Here is an 18657-nt window from a genome sequence, read left to right as displayed (position 1 = left end):
ACAAGGTATAAAAGCCGAATAAAGTTATTGACTGTGCTACAGATAAAATACTGCTTCTTTAGCCCATGATCATTCAACTTATAATGACAATACATACAAATTTAAGTTTTTCTTCATTAGATTTGCATTGAAATATCAAGTGTACAAGCAAAATCACATGTGTCCTTTATATAAGGCCAAAAAAAACAAAAACCTGTGTTTCCGGTAACATGGCTAAAAAAAGGGGTCGGTAGGTCAGGATTTTTTTTTATTTTTTTTATTTTTTTACACTTTCCATATCATGCAATTTTCTGTTGCATCAGATCAATTATGTTATATCTACGCGTTTCCTTATTTACAAAAAGTCTGATAAAACAGCATTGTTTACTGTCTGAAATCATTTCCTTACCTTCGACTACCGTATTTTCCCGCAAATTTTGCCCATGAAATCTGGTGTTTTTTGGTATACAATACTCGTTTGTAAGTCGTTTTATAGGAAAAATCCAGCACTTCAATTTCAACAAATCTGTGATAATGTCCTAGTCAAACAGTCAATTATCAACTATGTTTTTAATTTGCTTGAAGAAAATCCCCGAATTTCTTGTCAACTGTGAGCTCCTTAAACTAGGCCTTCAAGTGGAGGTAGGTTAATAAAAAAACAATTAAACGCGGTTATGGATTTATTTTACTATCATATTTTCGTACATTACTACAATCAAAGTTTCATTCATATTTATAGTGAATTCAAACATTTCGGTCAATGTTTTAAGATTCCCAGATGACGATTATTGATTATTGTTTTTTCGATCGTATGGTATTTTCGTACCAGCCTAGGCGAAATCCTTGCAATCAAATGGTATCCGACTGACCAAATTAGATACAAACCATACCCACAATCCTTTGATCTTATCACCGCTCGTGCTCTGACGTCACAAATTGTACTGGTTGATCTGCAGCCGACACATTCCAATAAATGTGTTGTTAACTTTCACAGGTTTTTGTTTGGATTTCAGTTGATGGGAATTAAATAAGGCGAAATAAATAACCATTGATAATAGCGGAAAAATAATATAACAATTAATGAAATGTGTATTGGAACCTGGCAGTTAGCCTGCATGAATTTGCAAAGCCTAATAAGAAGCCTGCATGATATATGCAAAGCCTAATCGTAAAAAAAAGTAAGTTTTATTTTGGACATGGGTATGGATAAATAACACCGCGCACTATAATTCAAAATATTTTCATTAAAAAGACAGCAAAATATGTCGCCAGTGATCAACCACGTGTTTGGACCGTAAACATGCGTTTGCCAATTTTAAGATATTGGACAGGGTTCGCCACCCTCCGCCATTTTGTTTTCCCGCCTTGGTAATACATAATCAGGAATGAAAGTATATTCTCCGGGGACATTGAAAGAGAAAAAACAAAAATAATAACGAAATATTTAAAGAAATATATTTTTTTACGATAGAGTTTATTATCTTTATTTTTTTTACTTTTATGTCTAAAAAAAGATTAGGGTCGGCGAGGAAAAAAAGGCTTGGTCGGGTCACCGGAAACACAGGTATTTTTTTGGGCCTAAGACAGGTTTCGTATCATGCTAAGTTTCTTTTTCCAGTAGTGTATCATTAAACTTCCTTGTTGAGAATTGATCATGCAAAGCACTATGGGATATGTATACAGTAGTCAAGGGGATAACATGGCTTGAGATCTTGACATGAAAATTTAAATCTTGTTGGAAATTGTGACATTTAACAAACATTTTGCATGGAATACTTAAACTTACTGATTAAAAATGGCTTCAAAGCACACAAAGTCCTTCAAAGACTCAATGTCAATGGCATCTGATTTGATCCATGACTTTGTCTGCTCTCCGTGTCATGAGGACAAGCTTAATACTGAGGCCAAACATTTCTGTAGGGACTGCTCCAAATACTACTGTGACAAATGCCTGACTTTTCACTCCAAAATCCACAAAGAGCACACTGTGTTGGGCCGAAAGGATGTGGACAAGTGGGTGGGGCAGGGCGACAGCCTCATTTCATGTGACCTTCACCCACAAGAGGTCATTAAACTTCTGTGTGAGGACCATGCTGAGATGTGCTGCCACCTCTGTGTGTCCTTGAATCACAGGTTAGTGAGTATTATCTCTTCTTTAAAAAGCGGCTATTTTATTAACATCAATATATCTAAGGATGAGTAAGTTAATCACTCACTGCTGATTTTCCTTATGATTTGAGTGCAAACTAGAGCTCCTGCTTATATGAATGATTTAAATTCATACATATTACAGGATGTAGGTCATATTTCTAAGCTCAAGTTGTCTTGTCCCAAATATCTTGGTGAAATATGATATGCTATAATAAATAACAAAAGAACAGTGGAGAAAACCTGATTTAAGTCTGAAAGAATCAAGGCCATATAATGGCAATTACACATAGGAGACAGTAAAATTTCACACTGAAAATAAACTCCAATGCAATAAATAGAGAACATTATGTTAGTCTATTTGTAGGGTTGTATCAATTCAAGTTGCTTGCATATTCCATATCCAGACCTCAGACCAAAGGTTAAGAGAGAAGTGATAAAACACAACCGATCAATGGACTAAAATTGTATCATTTTAATTTGCACCTTTAAAATATTTGTTTTATTAAAGTAATACTGTTATAGTTTTCTTCACTTTTTTTTAAAATGACTTATTTTGTTCATGTTTAAAGAATTGTACAGGTAATTTGCGAATGCATGATACTGCATGAACGTTTAATTAATATTAGGAAAACTTACATAAACTAGCACATAAAACTATTTAAGATTTTATAATAATTTAATCCAGTCACTCATTCACTATTCTGACCTCCTTTTAACAGGATGTGCAGAAGCATTAGCTTGATCTCAGACCTAGCTAAGGGTGTATACAAGATGGCCGATTTCATGCAGCTACCATGCAAGGTTGCTAAGGTAACAACAAGTCTAAACCAGGTCAGAGAGGTCAAAAAGAAGAACCAAGGCTCCTTGAAGACCTCTGGCAAATCCATGCTGACAAAGATCACGGACCTGAGGAAGTCACTGAACCAGCTGCTGGATGAGCTGGAGAAGAGGACAGTCAAACAGATGGACAGCGTCCTGTCTGACCTGGATGTCACACTTCAGAAGGACATTGACTCCTGCACACTCATACATGACCAGCTCAAGGCCTTGATGGACACCATCCAATCCCAGGGCAAGGACGATGAGTCAAGCTCCTACATTGGCTTCAGGAAGTGTGAAGAGAAGATGGCAAAAGCCAACAGCCTGCTCCAGGAGATGTCCACAAAACCTGAATTGACCGCCACTTTCAAGCCTGATACCAGAGTTACACAACTGCTGTCTGATATGTATTCATTAGGCAAGCTCCAAGGTAATCAGGAAACACTGACAGGCCATCAAATGTCTGACATGAAGTCTTCTGAACAGATCAGGCCATTGCATGATATATCAAGGGTTTACACAGTTAAAAACAAATCAACCTTCAATATGAACATCAAGCAAGATACAGATACATGTATTATTTTGAGTATTACAGAACTTCCATCAGGAGAGATTATTCTTGTAGATAACAGAAATAACAGACTGAAAATATTGAACAGGGAGTATAAGGTAATAGCCCAATATGATGTCCCTCAAAACCCCCAGGACATCTGTCATGTCACTGGTAATCAGGTGGCTGTAGCAGTAAACTGTGTTAATCCTGTCAGGCATGAGGTCCACTTCCTCACTGTGACAGCTGGCACCATCAAGATGACCAGGAAGTTCTCAGTTGATCATGACTGCAAGTCCATCAGGCACCATGGGGACCAGCTGTATGTGGGCTCCTATACAGCCCTGTACCTCTACACCACAGACGGCAAGCTAGTCAAGAAAATGTATGAAGACACATCAGGAGTGATGACAGTGTCTCAATTTGCTCTAAACCAAGATGGCAAGAGGATATACATCTGTGACTTTGCCAATAGCAAAATCATTACAATTGACAACAATGGCAGCATTCTAGCCACACTGCAGGATCCAGACATTATAAGGCCAAATAGTGTACATGTGAGTGAGGTTGGACATGTGTTTGTGTGTTCATGGTTCTCCCACACAGTGTTGCAGATTGACCAGGAAGGCAGGAAGAAGCTGGCCACACTGGTCAGGATGGGAGAGGGCATCAACTATCCATGGGCAGTTTGGTACAGCACCCACACTGGCAGACTGATTGTGGGTGGACATCAAAATGACATTCTGGTGATGGAACTCCAGTAGAGAGACAGTCAGTAAGTAAAAAAAAGTTGGAAATAGTTGATGAAGTGAAGGAAGGAAAACATTGAGAGAGACAGAACATCAGATGCAAACCAGTAATATTACATATTGTAACTGTAACAACTTGAATGTGTTAATCATATTTTAACTGTGTAATATTTAACTATGTGTAACTTAATTCATAATAATCTGTATGCTAATCTAGATTTTACTTATTAGACTTTCAAAATATATTAATAAACCAGAAAAACAACAACACATAAATAGTGTAAATTTAACAAGTATGTGTGTTTGTTTATATTTGATAATTGATATCTGTAATTGTTCAAACCTTTTTAAATTTACTTCTGTATCATGCAATACCTCATGAAATGATAAAATATTATCAAAAATCAAATAGCACACTTTAGTATCATCAAAAACAAATATTCTAATTTAGTATCATCAAAAACAAGTTATGTTAGTTGATGTATATATTATTATCATTTAAATTTCATAACTGTTGAAATACAGTACATTGTAAGAACTTTTTTAATTTACATTTGTATATTGCAATATATATCTCATGAAATGATTTAATATTATCAAAAACAAATAAAGTGATTAATGGTCGTATCACTAAAAGAAATATCCTGATCTAGTATCCTAATAAACAAATTGTGTTGGTTGCTGGTTATTAATTTCTTTACTGTAATACAAGTATTTAATATTTTATACAATAATAGATTGGTTTTAAAATGTATATTATTAGTTTTAGTGACTCTTGAAAATTACACTGACCCAGAATTAGGCCACACTGTTTATTGTCACGTTTATAGTCAATTCCATTTATCGAAACCTGTCTCCGTATAGTGATCTGATTACGTAATTCACACAAGCATTTGTGCCAGAGATTGGCAGTGTCTTTTTTACCATTTTGGGAAGAGGCTCATGGCTTTTTTCATTGAAAAAAAATGCGCCATTTTGACTAAATTTAGGAATGCCAGTTAATTGCTTTAAAGTTAGACATAATAAGATTGTTTTCTTTGAGAATACAACTTTTCCATAAAATAACATACGGGGAAACATAAACTTATGATTTTAACATTTTGGGAAAAGTATATGTTTTAACTTTGGAAATGTGGCAGAAATTATTGGTCAGAATTTGTTTCACTTGCTTGGTTATTTCTGGTTTCAGGAAAGGTTTTCACTATACCAAGTATACCTTACATCTACATGAGTCTATACTGAAACCAACTAGAGCTATCACAGAATTGATGAATGCCCCCAAAGACAGGGCGAGGTTGGAACATGATGACACAAATGCAACTCAATTATTGCCCGAGCATATACCAAACTTAAGGCTGAATGAAAGTCTACTTTGTTATAAGAAAATGTTTGTTTTATGTCAATATTTTTAACAGTTTTTTTCAACCGATGATAACAGTGATCACACCAGTGCTTTGACATTATATCGCCCACCTCCACCCCCTCCCTCAAAAACAGACCAACAGAAACTCTTACCTGAAACACAGACCGGCCTAAATCATTGTCTACCGATCGTGGTGTATCCACTATCAGAAGATTTGCAAGGTCTGTAACATTCAGCTCCGAAAATATGGGTAACCGACGCACACCGCCTTCCTCGTTGGAAAGGTACCAGGATAAGCGTTTCAGGGCCTCTGATCGTACCCTGTATGCGGATAATGAAATCAGTTTAATATATTTTTGCTATTTTATTCCACAATACTTTCTTGTTATTTTAGTTTCATACTTCTTTATATTTAACCTTTGAGAAACAACTAATTACAATATTAAACAAATCACTGTCTTTGGCATAATGTTATGGCCTGGTGGTGTGTAAGCTCAATTATACTCGCACTTGGGCCTTGCCCATTTACTAAAATTGAAATGATTTAGATATTCAATAAAAAAAATCAGCAATGTTTTGGAACTTTTTTGAATTGGGAATTGTGGCTATGTAGCTATTAACCCCAGAATTCGTCCCAGAACTTACCTTAAATGACTGGGTATAAGACGATATGGGGTATTAGACGCAGGCAAAAAAAAAAAATCCGTGAAAAATCTAATAAAAAACTTTGGATAGGCACTGAAAAGTACTTAGTGTGACAATTTGTTTCTGGATGGCACTGAAAAGTACCTTTTATGACTATTTGTATGACTTTTCTGACAGTATATTATAAACGATAACCTGTCGAGAATGAAAAGTGAAGTTATGCAAAAACCTTATTTGTACGGGTTTGTTCTCAAAATGTCAACACCTACAGAAAAGAATAAAGAACGTGGAAAAGTGCAAAAAAACAAGACAATTATCGCATCAGTTTGTAGTATTGGTATGTTAAACAGGTCTAAAGGCAGTGCAAATATTTCACACCTTATCGTACACCTTACAAAAAATATTTTGACAGTACCCAACTTTGCTTTTTTATATGCATGTTTAATTCAAAATAATATTGAATAATTTTAATAATTTTAATCGTTTAATATCTTTTTTAAATTATAAACGTCTTATTATTTACCGTATCCCGATCTTCAACTGCCGTTTTAACCCATATACACTAAGTCATTATGACGTGAGTAACATCCCTTTTAACATAAATCTAAACAAACCTTCGGCCTGAAATCAACCTCAGAAAAAAAGTTCAAAAGTTTGTTACTGGTTATTAGACGCAGGCATGTTTTTACATTGAAATCTTAGGGAAAAAAGTGTGTCTTATACCCATTCATTTACGGTACTTCTCATTAAAGGTCACCATGACCTCAAATCAATGGGGGTCGTCTTTTGACCCCGTCAAATTTGCATATCACATTTGCTGACTCTGGAACACGACATTCAATGGATATTGATCATAAACAAACGTGTGACAGACAAGGAACAAAATCATTCCTTTGTGCCTGCTATGCTCACCAGGCGACACAAAAGCAGACGAGCTGCAACTATTGTGCGATTCTTGACTCACCACAATTTTAGACTCATTAAGGTGCAACTCGAAAATTTAAAGCAATATTAGAGATTCAGAAAAGTATCAAGCCAACTGAGCTATTAGCCAAGATGATGAACACTCACAGACCTGTAAAACACACCACTACAACATTAACCCCCTTTGCGTCTGAATACATCCCCGAACTTACTTTAGGTCTGTAGACAGCATACAACGCAGAGTTCCCCGGAGTTTCTCCCCTCGAGTGATCTCACTTGAGGAAGTGGAGGGTTTGGTTTCCAGCAAGGCTAGAATACTGGTTCCCAGCACTGTGTTAACACTTGCATAGGACTGAAAATATGTGCAAATTTCAGGCTTTCAATAAACCAGCAGCTAAGAAGTAGCGAAAAAATATCGCTTTTTTCTCTCACTAACATGTGAATAATCAAAAGAACATTTATTTCTTATTTTTGTATTCTTTATGCATTTTCTTTTTTAATGCTTTGACCGAAATATCATGCTATTTTTAGCTTTCTCTTATTTTCACTTCAATGAAAATATCAATTTTTATTTGATTCATTGATTTCTGTGATTTAATTCATTGATTTCTGTGATCACATGGTGGAATATTTGATCTTACACCCAAATTCAACAACTATTTATTTATTTATTCATTAAAAACAACAATCAAGAGTTTTTATTTGTCAAGAAAAGAAATACAATTACTTGTTACTTTTATTTATGCATACTAATAAAAACCAATGATGTCTTGTTTGAAGTTCAGTTATAAACTTGAAACATGTTACAAAATAAAATCCATACGCATCATACCTGCAAAATCGGAAGTGCCCTGGCAAGTTCTTTCAACATTAACTGCCATAAGGCTGGGCTCATCAGTAACTGACTCTTTAACAAATGAGTCACTAGCTCACTGGCTGCATTGGCCACCTTGGATACAAAAAAACAAACAAGAAAGATTATTCAGTTTCACAGCTTTAATAAACATAGTGCCATAGTGAAATGACCCCCTGGCTCTTAACTCACTGGCTGCCCAAGATCATTCTGTATAATAGGAATCTGCTAGCTCTTCCAGTAAATCATGACACCACCATAACCTATCTTAACATCTGCGTCTGCATTAACATGGTCAACAACAACTAGTCATGTCACTACAGTAGCTGATGGGTCATGGAAGGGTGCTGCACCCTGTCCTTTGTCAGTGGCAAGATTCTGCCCTCATGGAGACCTGTCTCAATAGAATTAAATGCTCAAGACTGTCAAATATTTCTTTTGAATTGTCTAAAATTTATAATTATGTTGTAAATAAATACACACTTTACATACATGTCTGTTGAAACCTAATATTGCTGCAATGAAACACGTTTCTGACATTTTCTGCCAAATTTATAATGGTTAACTTTTTCATACCCCGATTCAATGTGCCGTTTTTACCCTTAGCACCCGGTTCTTTTTTGCAGCATCCAATCCTTTTTAAATCCTGGCTAAAACCCTACTATTGTATTTTAAATTTGTATGGGTTTTTTAAGAAAATAATTTGAGAGTTTGACATAGCTTTGATAACATTATCAGTTTTGTCACGAAAAAATTTAAACATTGCCAATGACTCAAAAAAAGGTCAAGGTTTTCAAATGAAAATTGGTACAAATGTTGCCTTTGACAAAACCCTACTACTATACCTTTGTATCCTTATCAGCGAGTCCAAAGACAACGATCTCATACAAGATGTCAGCATCGATGATGAATCTGACCTTCTCACAGCTTGTTGAGCCAGGTTCGCTGGCTTTAAGCACACTGAGGTTCGTCTGGAAATGTAAAATAATTATCACCATTGTTTTTTCCATCCTTCATTAAGCTTATTTGTTAATGGTTAGCCACAAATCATTAAGAAACGTCTTTTCAAAAACAAATTTGGAATGGCAATGTGCAAATAATAAAGTTTAAACTCTGAAAATAATCAGAAACCATATCGCGGGCTTAGCGCAAAACGGTTGTAACTGACTTTTTTTCCAAAAGTGATATTTTCATATTTTTTAACCTATTTTACAAGCCTCTATAATATCCCAAAAAATTAGCTCTGTAATCTAAGGATAAATGTATATAAAGCCATATTTGTCAAAAGGTTGTATCTGAAAATGGCAATTTATTTTTGTGCATAACGGCTGTAACTGCACTTACAACCGTTTTGCACAGAAAACTTTGAATCAATAAACCATTAGGATGGGATGTAACTCCAATATCATGATGACATCATTGATGACATCATGATTATTAACATTGTTTTTTAGGAGAGACAGTCATATTGATGAAAAATGATTTGCTTTTAAAATAAACTTCCAATAAAATGAAAAAATGCATGTTTAAACATCACAATTACGAACAATATCTCATGTTTTATTCCTTTAGTCATATTTATTTATTTATATTAATAATGTGTACGATATATTGTCCGTAAGATAAAAAAGTCATATATTTAGGAAAAAGAATTGAAAAATTTGATAGTATTTTTAGGCTAAAAAAATATGATAAGGAAAGAAAATTTAAGTTTAAAATTAAATATCCCTTTTTAGAATTTAGTTTTCTGTGTAAAGTTTGGACATGATTTTAAAACAGGAAAAGAATGTGTGTGTTTTACAATATTGTTTCTCTTAGTAGTTTTTATTTGTAAATATTTATTATCTATTCATATTTCGTGGGCTTTTTATGGTAAAATGAGTTTGCATATTAAAATTTCATATTTTGGCAATATTGACATGTTTTGTACATAGTATCATAACTTTTATAAACTAATGAAAAACAAAGGCAATTGATCTAATGATTAAGGTACATCATTATTGGTGAAAACACTAATTAATTCCCCTACAAACTCTAGAAGAATGTTATATGCTTTAATTTGATTGAATGATCTTCAATAGCAAAAAAGTAGATCTATTGAAGACATTTCGACATTCGTGAGTTCTGAAGTTTGAATTCGTGCTGATGTGAACTAAATCATTTGAATGTAATTTTAGTTTCAAGCCATTGCGGTGTTTATGACTAGCGAAGATCTAGTGATGTCATTTTCATATTCAACAATTCTGGTGTTTGAAGTCATGCTGATGATGTTTACTAGGAATTCAGAAGTAGATCTATTCATCATTTGGATATTCATGAACTCTGTAGTCGAGTTCATGCTGGTGTTATAAATTTCGAGAAGTACCTATGTACTATGTAAAGTAATTCTGATATTCATGAGCTACTGTATACAGTTTGAAGTCATGCTGGTGTGTTCATGACTAGCGAAGACGTAACTCAATTTAAGTCATTTTGGTATTCATAAGCTATGTCAGTTAAGCCATTCTGATGTTTCTAACTGAGTAGGCAGTATGAATAGTTGTAAAATAGTAGGTAGATGGTGTCACCAGTGTCATGGTTGTCATGCTGGTTACTACTGGTCAATACTACAAGTAACTACTGGATAAGAAATAGATAGAAACAGATAAGATGGAAGTCGTTCTAATACTCATGAAGTAAGTAAATGGAAATCATGTTGGGGTTAATGATTGTTTTCGAGTGGATGGAAGTTACTCTGAAATTCATGAGCCAATTAGATGGAAAACATGCTGGGGTTAATGATTTGTTTAAGAGTAGATGGAAAGTATTCTGATATGTATAAGCCAAGTAGATGGAAATCATGCTGGGGTTAATGATTTGTTTAAGAGTAGATAGAAGTCATTCTGATATTTTTTAGCAAAGTAGATGGAAAACATGCTGGGGTTAATGATTTGTTTAAGAGTAGATAGAAGTCATTCTGATATTTTTGAGCAAAGTAGATGGAAAACAAGCTGGGGTTAATGATTTGTTTAAGAGTAGATGGAAAGTATTCTGATATTCATGAGCCAAGTAGATGGAAATCATGTTGGGGTTAATGATTTGTTTAAGAGTAGATGGAAAGTATTCTGATATTCATGAGCCAAGTAGATGGAAAACATGCTGGGGTTAATGATTTGTTTAAGAGTAGATGGAAAGTATTCTGATATTCATAAACCAAGTAGATGGAAATCATGCTGGGGTTAATGATTTGTTTACGAGTAGATAGAAGTCATTCGGATATTCATGAGCCAACTTGATGGAAATCATGCAGGGGTTAATTATTTTAGAAGATAGAAGACGTGAGCCATTTAGTAAAAGGAAATTATTCTGATATCCATGAGCCAAGTAGATGGAAATCATGCTAAGGTTAATAATTTGTTTAGAGTAGATGTAAATCATCTTGGGGTTAATGACTTAATTAGGAGATGAAAGGCTTTTTGAATATCATGAGCCAAGATGATGGGAATTGTGCTAGGGTTAATGATTTGTTTAGAGTACCAGATGGAAGTAATTCTGATATTAATGAGCTAACATGAAAATTGTGCTGGGGTTGATGATATGTTTAAAAGTAGATGGAAAGTATTCTGATATTCATAAGTCAAGCAGATGGAAATCATGCTGGGGTTAATAATTTCTTTGGAGTAGATGGAAGTAATTCTGATATTCAATAGCCATTTACCAGATGGAAATCATGCTGGGTTGAAAAGATTTGTTTAGAGTTGATGGTAGTCGTTCTGATATCCATGAGCCATGTTGATGGTAATCATGCTGGTGTTAATAGTTTGTTTAAAGTAGATTGAAGTCATTCTGATATTCATAAGCCAAGTAGATGGACATCATGCTGTGGTTAATAATTTCTTTTGAGTAGATGGAAGTTATTCTGATATTCATGAGCTAACATGGAAAATGTGCTGGGGTTGATGATTTGTTTAAGAGTAGATGGAAAGTATTCTGATATTCATAAGCCAAGTAGATGGAAATCATGCTGGGGTTAATAATTTCTTTCGAGTAAACCGAAGTAATTCTGATCTTTTTGAGCTAACACGGAAATTGTGCTGGGGTTGATGATTTGTTTAAGAGTAGATGGAAAGTATTCTGATATTCATAAGCCAAGAAGAAGGAAATCATGCTGGGGTTAATGATTTTTATTCGAGTAAACCGAAGTAATTCTGATATTCATGAGCCATTTAGATGGAAATCATGCTAGGGTTAAGGATTTGTTAAGAGTAGATGGAAAGTTTCTGATATTCATGAGCCAAGTAGATGGAAATCATGCTGGGGTTAATGATTTGTTTAGATGGAAAGTTTCTGATATTCATGGGGGAAGGAGATGTAATATGTGATGAGTAAAGCAGTACTGGAAGATGGAAGTCTGATATTTATGAGCTTTGGAAATATCTTACCCCTTAAATGATTTCATCGGGATATGATGTTTTGGTACTGGATTTGGTCGTTGTCAATTTTAAAATAGCTTTCATTTATTATCTATGATTGTGCTAAATGATTATATAAATTTTAAGTTCTTGTATATTTTGAACACCATGATGGTCATTATAAGAGCTGATGTCATTAGTATGCTATGGTGATTTGTAAAAATGTTTCTTGATATCATTTTAACTTAAAAACTAGATATAAGAAATATACATGCAAATCTTAATTAGTTAATGAAATTGATATTCACTTCACAATTGTATTAACAAAATGCTGTTATTCATCAATAACAGGTTGAATTAAAGCTGATTATTAACTTAAAATATGATGTTCAAGATAATTTCAGTATATATTGTTGTTGTTTAAATAAATAAATTATTTAATTGTCTTTCATATATAATAATTTAATTGTTTTTTATTTATAATAAATGTGATATTTTAAATAAAATTTTACCCAAACCCCTGTTTGTGTTAGGTATATTAACAAAAATATACATAGAATATAAGACGTTCTATACACAACTCAATTTTCAAAAAAGAGTGGAAACAATCATAGCTAATTTATCCTCAGTTGATGTATTTAAGCATAATTTACATTACAAGTAATAAATGGTACTTAAAAGTCAAATATCTTAAAGCTATCAAAGAAATTTTAATAAAGAAGATTCAGTTACAACCCTTTTGCGCAAAATGTATTTAAAAATATCTTCAATTTTTCAGGCAAAACAGTTGTAACTGACTGTTACAACCCTTTTGCGCGAAAATAAATTTAGAAAATTCCTCAATTTTATGTGCAAAATGGTTGTAACTGACTGTTTTACAAATATCTCTTTTAAAAATTGAATGCAAGGTGTTATTGTGATTTATTCATGAAAAGTACACAAAATTAAAACTATAATTAAAAAACAAGGTGAAAATGATAGGAACTAGGAAAATAAATCAGTTTTTATGCTCTCCTGAACAATTTTCAAAATGTCAGTTACAACCGTTTTGCGCTAAGTCGCGATATGTCAACTAAGGGCTGTTTTTCAGGGAAATCAATCCACCATTATGCTAGCTTGTTGAGACATCGGGCCCTATGTTTATTAAACGAATGTTCGAGGACAAACATTAGCATCAACATTGAGCTATTAAAACATTGCATGAAGTTATTCTTGAAAATTAAAATCATTAACAATCTTTCAAATTTCTGTAACAACAAGTCACTCAAAATAACAGTAAAGCAATTCCCTACCTTAACACATTGCAGTACAGCAGTAAATACACCCAGTCGCAGCTTTTCTATTGGATGGGCTAGAAGCTGTAACAGCAACTTCTTGTAACGGGCCTTGTGATCTTTATAGTGCTGAGAACGACTACCACTGTAAAATTTATGCAGTGAATACTATATTAGGCCTGCATTATTTTAAATAATATATTTTAAAACAAGGGAGTCAAAAGTCACAAATATGCCAGTTCTGGTTTTAAGACGCCAAGCTTAAAGTGGTTGTAGTTGAGTCAAATTTGAGATAAGCGGTTTAACGTTAAGACAAATTCAGAGGGTATAGACTGTAAATTTAGTTTTTGCCATTTCAAGGGTCATAACTCTGGAATGACTGAGGCATAAGAGCTAGTTATCAAACCTGACCAAGACATTCTGCTCATACATATTCTGACTTAATATGATGATTGGATAAGGGATTCTGAATAATTGATCAGACAATACTGATGTTAGGTTATTTCTTTAATTAAAGGATGATTACCCTTGAGTTAGTCTTGCAACATGGCTCGTTATTCAACACTTCGAAATATAATGCCCATACACATTCTAATGACTGAAGTTATTAACAATATCACTTTTTTAAATTTCTAAAATTAAAGGGAGTTGACTCTCGAATGACTTGAGCAATTTGGCTGGTTATCTTACTTGTTCAATATTTAATGTCCATACACATTCTGATCAAGTTTTGGGATTATTGGACAAAGGCTCCTAGAGTTATTGTTCTAAAAAGACAAATTCCAGGTAATTTCACTAGTTAAAGTGCAATAACTCTCGAGTGACTTAATGATATGGCTGGTTATAAAAAGTCAGATATATTATGTCAATTCAAAATCTGATTATTTCCGTGATGATAAGATTCAGGCTTCAAAGTTATAGAGGGGATAAGAACAATTTTAGGTAATTTCTACAGATAAAGAGCCTTAACACTTGAGTGCCTGAAGCAACTGGCTGGTTATCAAACTTGTCCGTAGCATAATGCCCATACACATTCTGACTAAATTTGGTGATATCATTGGACAAAGGTTGCAAGTTATTGATCAGACAAGACAGCTTTGAGATATAATCTATAAATAAAGGGCTATAATTCTCGAGTGACTCAAGCAATATGGTTGGTTATAAATGTAGTCCAAGATCCAGTGCAAAATACACATACTGACCAAATTTGGGTATGATTGGACATGGGCTTCTAATGTTATTGAGCAGACAACAAACTGGATGCGTTTTTTTTTTAAATTGATGCTTGAAGATTTGAAAAGAATTCCTTTATACACAACTCACCAATTTTTATTTTTGTTACTTTGAGTAAAATACAAAAACATTACACTTTCCTTACATTGGTTTTGATTTCATAATCAAACATATGATCAATCTGAGCCGTGAAGCCAGAAGAAATATATATTAAGAAACAATGAGCTCATAACAAGTGATTAATTTATCTGAAATTGTCTGACCTTTATTTTTGTAAAACCTTCAACCTTCAGTATGCTAAAAAAAACTATGTTCAGATGCAATTCATTCAATTCAAAAATGGATAAATAAAAAGGTCGATAAGAAAAGCCATTGGCTGAAGGCCAGAGGCTGGAAAAATCTCTCCCAGTAAGAACAGTACTATATGCCCGACCAGCTAGAACTAGAGATTGCTTTTTTGAAAAAGCGCTTGTCTCCCCTATTGTGTGGTCGTAGGTGAGAAAAAATAAATGATGGACATGAAATTTGTAACTTTGGACTGGAGACAAACCAACAGTGAAGTTTGGTTTATTCGATTATATTAAATAGTGAAGAGAAGAAAGTGTTGTTGATTAATCATGGAAAATGTAAACGAAGTTTGCATTGTATGAAGTTCCTGGGCGCAAGCGTTATTCAATTATTGATCGGAAACCATTTTTCAGCTCACAGTCATCGTGACCATGACCTTTTACCTACTGATCACAACATCAATAGGGATCATCTACATAACCAACTTGCATACCAAGTATTAAGTTCTTGGGTGCAAGTGTTCTTTAGTTACTGAGCGGTAACCATTTCTTCAACTCAAGGTCATGGCAACCTTGACCTTTGACCTACTGATCTCAAAATCAATAGGGGTCATCTACTAGTCATGACCGACTAGCGTACCAAGAATGAAGTTCCTGGGTACAAGCGTTCTTAAGTTATTGAGCAGAAACCATTTTTAAGCTTAAGGTCACCGCCAACGTATCATTTTTTACCTGAAGGTAACCTTGACCTTTGACCTTTTGATCTGAAAATCAATAGGGGTCATCTTCTAGTCATGAACAACTAGCTTACCAAGTATGAAGTTCCTGAAACCAAAGGATCTTTAGTTATTGAGCGGAAACTTTTTCTTCACTTCAAGGTCATGGCAACCTTGACCTTTGACCTAGTGATCTCAAAATCAATATGGGTCATCTTCTAGTCATGACCAACTAGCATACCAAGTATGAAATTCCTGGTTGCAAGCGTTCTCTAGTTATTGAGCGGAAACAGTTTCTTCACCTCAAGGTCACGGTGACCTTGACCATTGACCTACTGATCTCAAAATCAATAGGAGTCATCTACTAGTCATGAACAACTATGAAGTTCCTGGGTACAAGCTTTCTTTAGTTATTGAGCAGAAACCATTTTTAAGCTTAAGGTCACTGCCAACATAACATTTTTTACCTGAAGGTAACCTTGACCTTTGACCTTTTGATCTCAAAATCAATAGGAGTCATCTAATAGTCATGAACAACTAGCATACCAAGTATGAAGTTCCTGGACCCAAAGGATCTTTAGTTATTGAGTGGAAACCGTTTCTTCACCTCAAGGTCACGTTGACCCTGATCTTTGACCTAGTGACCCCAAATTCAATAGGGGTCATCTACTAGTCATGACCAACTAGCATACCAAGTATGAAGTTCCTGGGTCTAAGAGTTCTATAGTTATTGGGCGGAAACGAAGTGTGACGTACTGACTGACTGACTGACAGACTGATGGACTGACTGACGGACAGGGCAAAAACAATATGTCTCCCCATGAATGGGGGAGACATAAAGATATTACACGCAAATGATTTTTACATGGAAGGTCACCACAACCTTGACTATTGACCTTGTTACCCCCAAAACATTTGGGATCATCTAGACATCATGACCAACCTCACTTCAAAGTTTGGTGGACCTAGATCAAAGCATTCTCCTGATATTGCACGGAAATATTTTTTTACATTCGAGGTCACAGCGATGTTGACCTTTGACCTTGTGACCCCCCAAAATATAGGAGTTTTCTAAACCTCATGATCAACCTCCCTACCAAGTTTGGTGAACCTAGGTCAAACCATTCTCAAGATATTGAGCGGAAATGTTTTTTACATTGGGGGTCGCCGCGACCTTGACCTTTGACCTAGTGACCCCAAAAACAATAGGGATCTTCTACACCTCATGACCAACCTCCCTACCAAGTTTGGTGAACCTAGGTCAAACCGTTCTCAAGATTTTGAGCAGAAATGTTTTTTATATTGGGGGTCGCCGCGACCTTGACCTTTGACCTAGTGACCCCAAAAACAATAGGGATCTTCTACACCTCATGACCAACCTCCCTACCAAGTTTGGTGAACCTAGGTCAAACCGTTCTCAAGATTTTGAGCAGAAATGTTTTTATATTGGGGGTCGCCGCGACCTTGACCTTTGACCTAGTGACCCCAAAAACAATAGGGATCCTCTACACCTCACGACCAACCTCCCTACCAAGTTTGGTGATCCTAGGTCATGCGGTTTTCCAGTTATCGATCGGAAACGAAGTGTGACGTACGGACGGACTGACGGACTGACGGACTACCGGACTGACGGACAGGGCAAAAACAATATGTCTCCCCCAGAGAGGGGGAGACATAACTAAACAGTTTGGCCATCAGATAAGAAATGCACACATATCTTTCACACACAAAAAGAGCTTTCACTGAAAGTGAGGAAGACCACCATATGCCACCCGGATTTAAGAATGGTAAAACAGTATAGTTTGGAAAAAAATCATCATATAACATGTGCTGTGGGCAATTTTTGGTTATCAGCTCAGGACATGAAAAGCACAACTCTTATAAAGTCAAAGACAGAACTACCTGGAAGCCAATTCATCAAGATTCCTAGAAGCTGAGTTTCATTCTTAGAAAGTATTTTCACTAACAGTACTATACTGTAGGAAAAAATCTTTCCTACATACAAAATGGCTCATGGATACAAAACCGCTTCTAGATACGAAATCGCTCCTTGTGTTCTTAATTTAAGACATAACTAATTTATTCTTAGCTTCATAAAAACTTATAGCTTATATTATCCCTCTTGAGTCTGTTTTCTATGTAGAAATTTATGCTTGTGTCCATTTTGACAGACCATGAAAAAGAGTCCCTGGTGGGGTTGAACCAACAACCACTGAGGTGAGAGAGAGTAAACTCAACCACTAGACAACTCCAACTCTGGTAGGGCTTGAACCCATAACCACTCAGGTGACCTGCGGACACCGTAACCACTAGACCACTCACACCCTGGTGGGGCTCAAACCATAACCTCTCAGGTGAGAGGGGCGCACCTTAATCACTAGACCACTCCCACCCTGATGGGTCTCGAACCCACAACCACTCAGGTGATAGGCAGACACTTGAACCACTAGACAACTCCAACCCTGGTGAGGCTTGAACCCACAACCTCTCAGGTGACAGGTGGACACCTTTACCACTAGACAACTCCAACCCTGGCAAGGCTTGAACCCATTACCTCTCAGGTGAGAGGGGGACACCTTAATCACTAGACCACTCCAACCCTGATGGGGCTCGAACCCACAACCACTCCACTTTCACACTTATGTTCTTGATGTAATTGGTCCTATTTAACTACAGCTAATTTAAACATTTTTGCAAACACAAACTATTTTCCATTCTACCTT

General features: G+C 35.2%; 2 protein-coding genes across 4 annotated transcripts in view; one reads left to right on the top strand and one right to left on the bottom strand.

The window, feature by feature from the left end:
• Positions 1–18657, bottom strand: part of LOC128242091 (rotatin-like) — a 69783-nt gene that overhangs the window by 35909 nt on the left and 15217 nt on the right. For both annotated transcript variants that reach the window (XM_052959134.1, XM_052959135.1), the window contains 5 exons: positions 13717–13843; positions 8879–9004; positions 8013–8129; positions 7393–7532; positions 5764–5932 (listed from right to left, as the gene is read on the bottom strand). In XM_052959134.1, coding sequence (XP_052815094.1) covers positions 5764–5932; positions 7393–7532; positions 8013–8129; positions 8879–9004; positions 13717–13843 — 679 coding nt within the window. The remainder of the gene's footprint in view (positions 1–5763; positions 5933–7392; positions 7533–8012; positions 8130–8878; positions 9005–13716; positions 13844–18657) is intronic.
• Positions 1663–18150, top strand: LOC128242094 (uncharacterized). 2 transcript variants are annotated; one of them, XM_052959139.1, is made up of 3 exons: positions 1663–2112; positions 2850–4274; positions 18106–18150. In XM_052959139.1, the coding sequence occupies exons 1-2, from the start codon at positions 1775–1777 to the stop codon at positions 4261–4263; spliced, it is 1752 nt and encodes a 583-aa protein (XP_052815099.1). In that variant the 5' UTR covers positions 1663–1774; the 3' UTR covers positions 4264–4274; positions 18106–18150. The 2 variants fall into 2 exon arrangements, with proteins under 2 accessions (XP_052815099.1, XP_052815097.1); XM_052959137.1 differs by lacking the exon at positions 18106–18150 and having other exon boundaries at positions 2850–5229.

This window comes from Mya arenaria, chromosome 8 (assembly GCF_026914265.1).
Source record: "Mya arenaria isolate MELC-2E11 chromosome 8, ASM2691426v1".
Classification (NCBI taxonomy): Eukaryota; Metazoa; Mollusca; class Bivalvia; order Myida; family Myidae; genus Mya; species Mya arenaria.
This window is presented reverse-complemented; position numbering and strand designations above follow the sequence as displayed.

What these genes read in the sequence shown, in the direction of transcription:
- LOC128242094 (XM_052959139.1), top strand. Translation starts at nt 1,775, where the DNA reads ATGGCTTCAAAGCACACAAAGTCCTTCAAAGACTCAATGTCAATGGCA. An exon ending in TGTGTGTCCTTGAATCACAG is followed by an intron (nt 2,113 to 2,849) that starts GTTAGTGAGTAT and finishes TCCTTTTAACAG; the next exon opens with GATGTGCAGAAGCATTAGCT.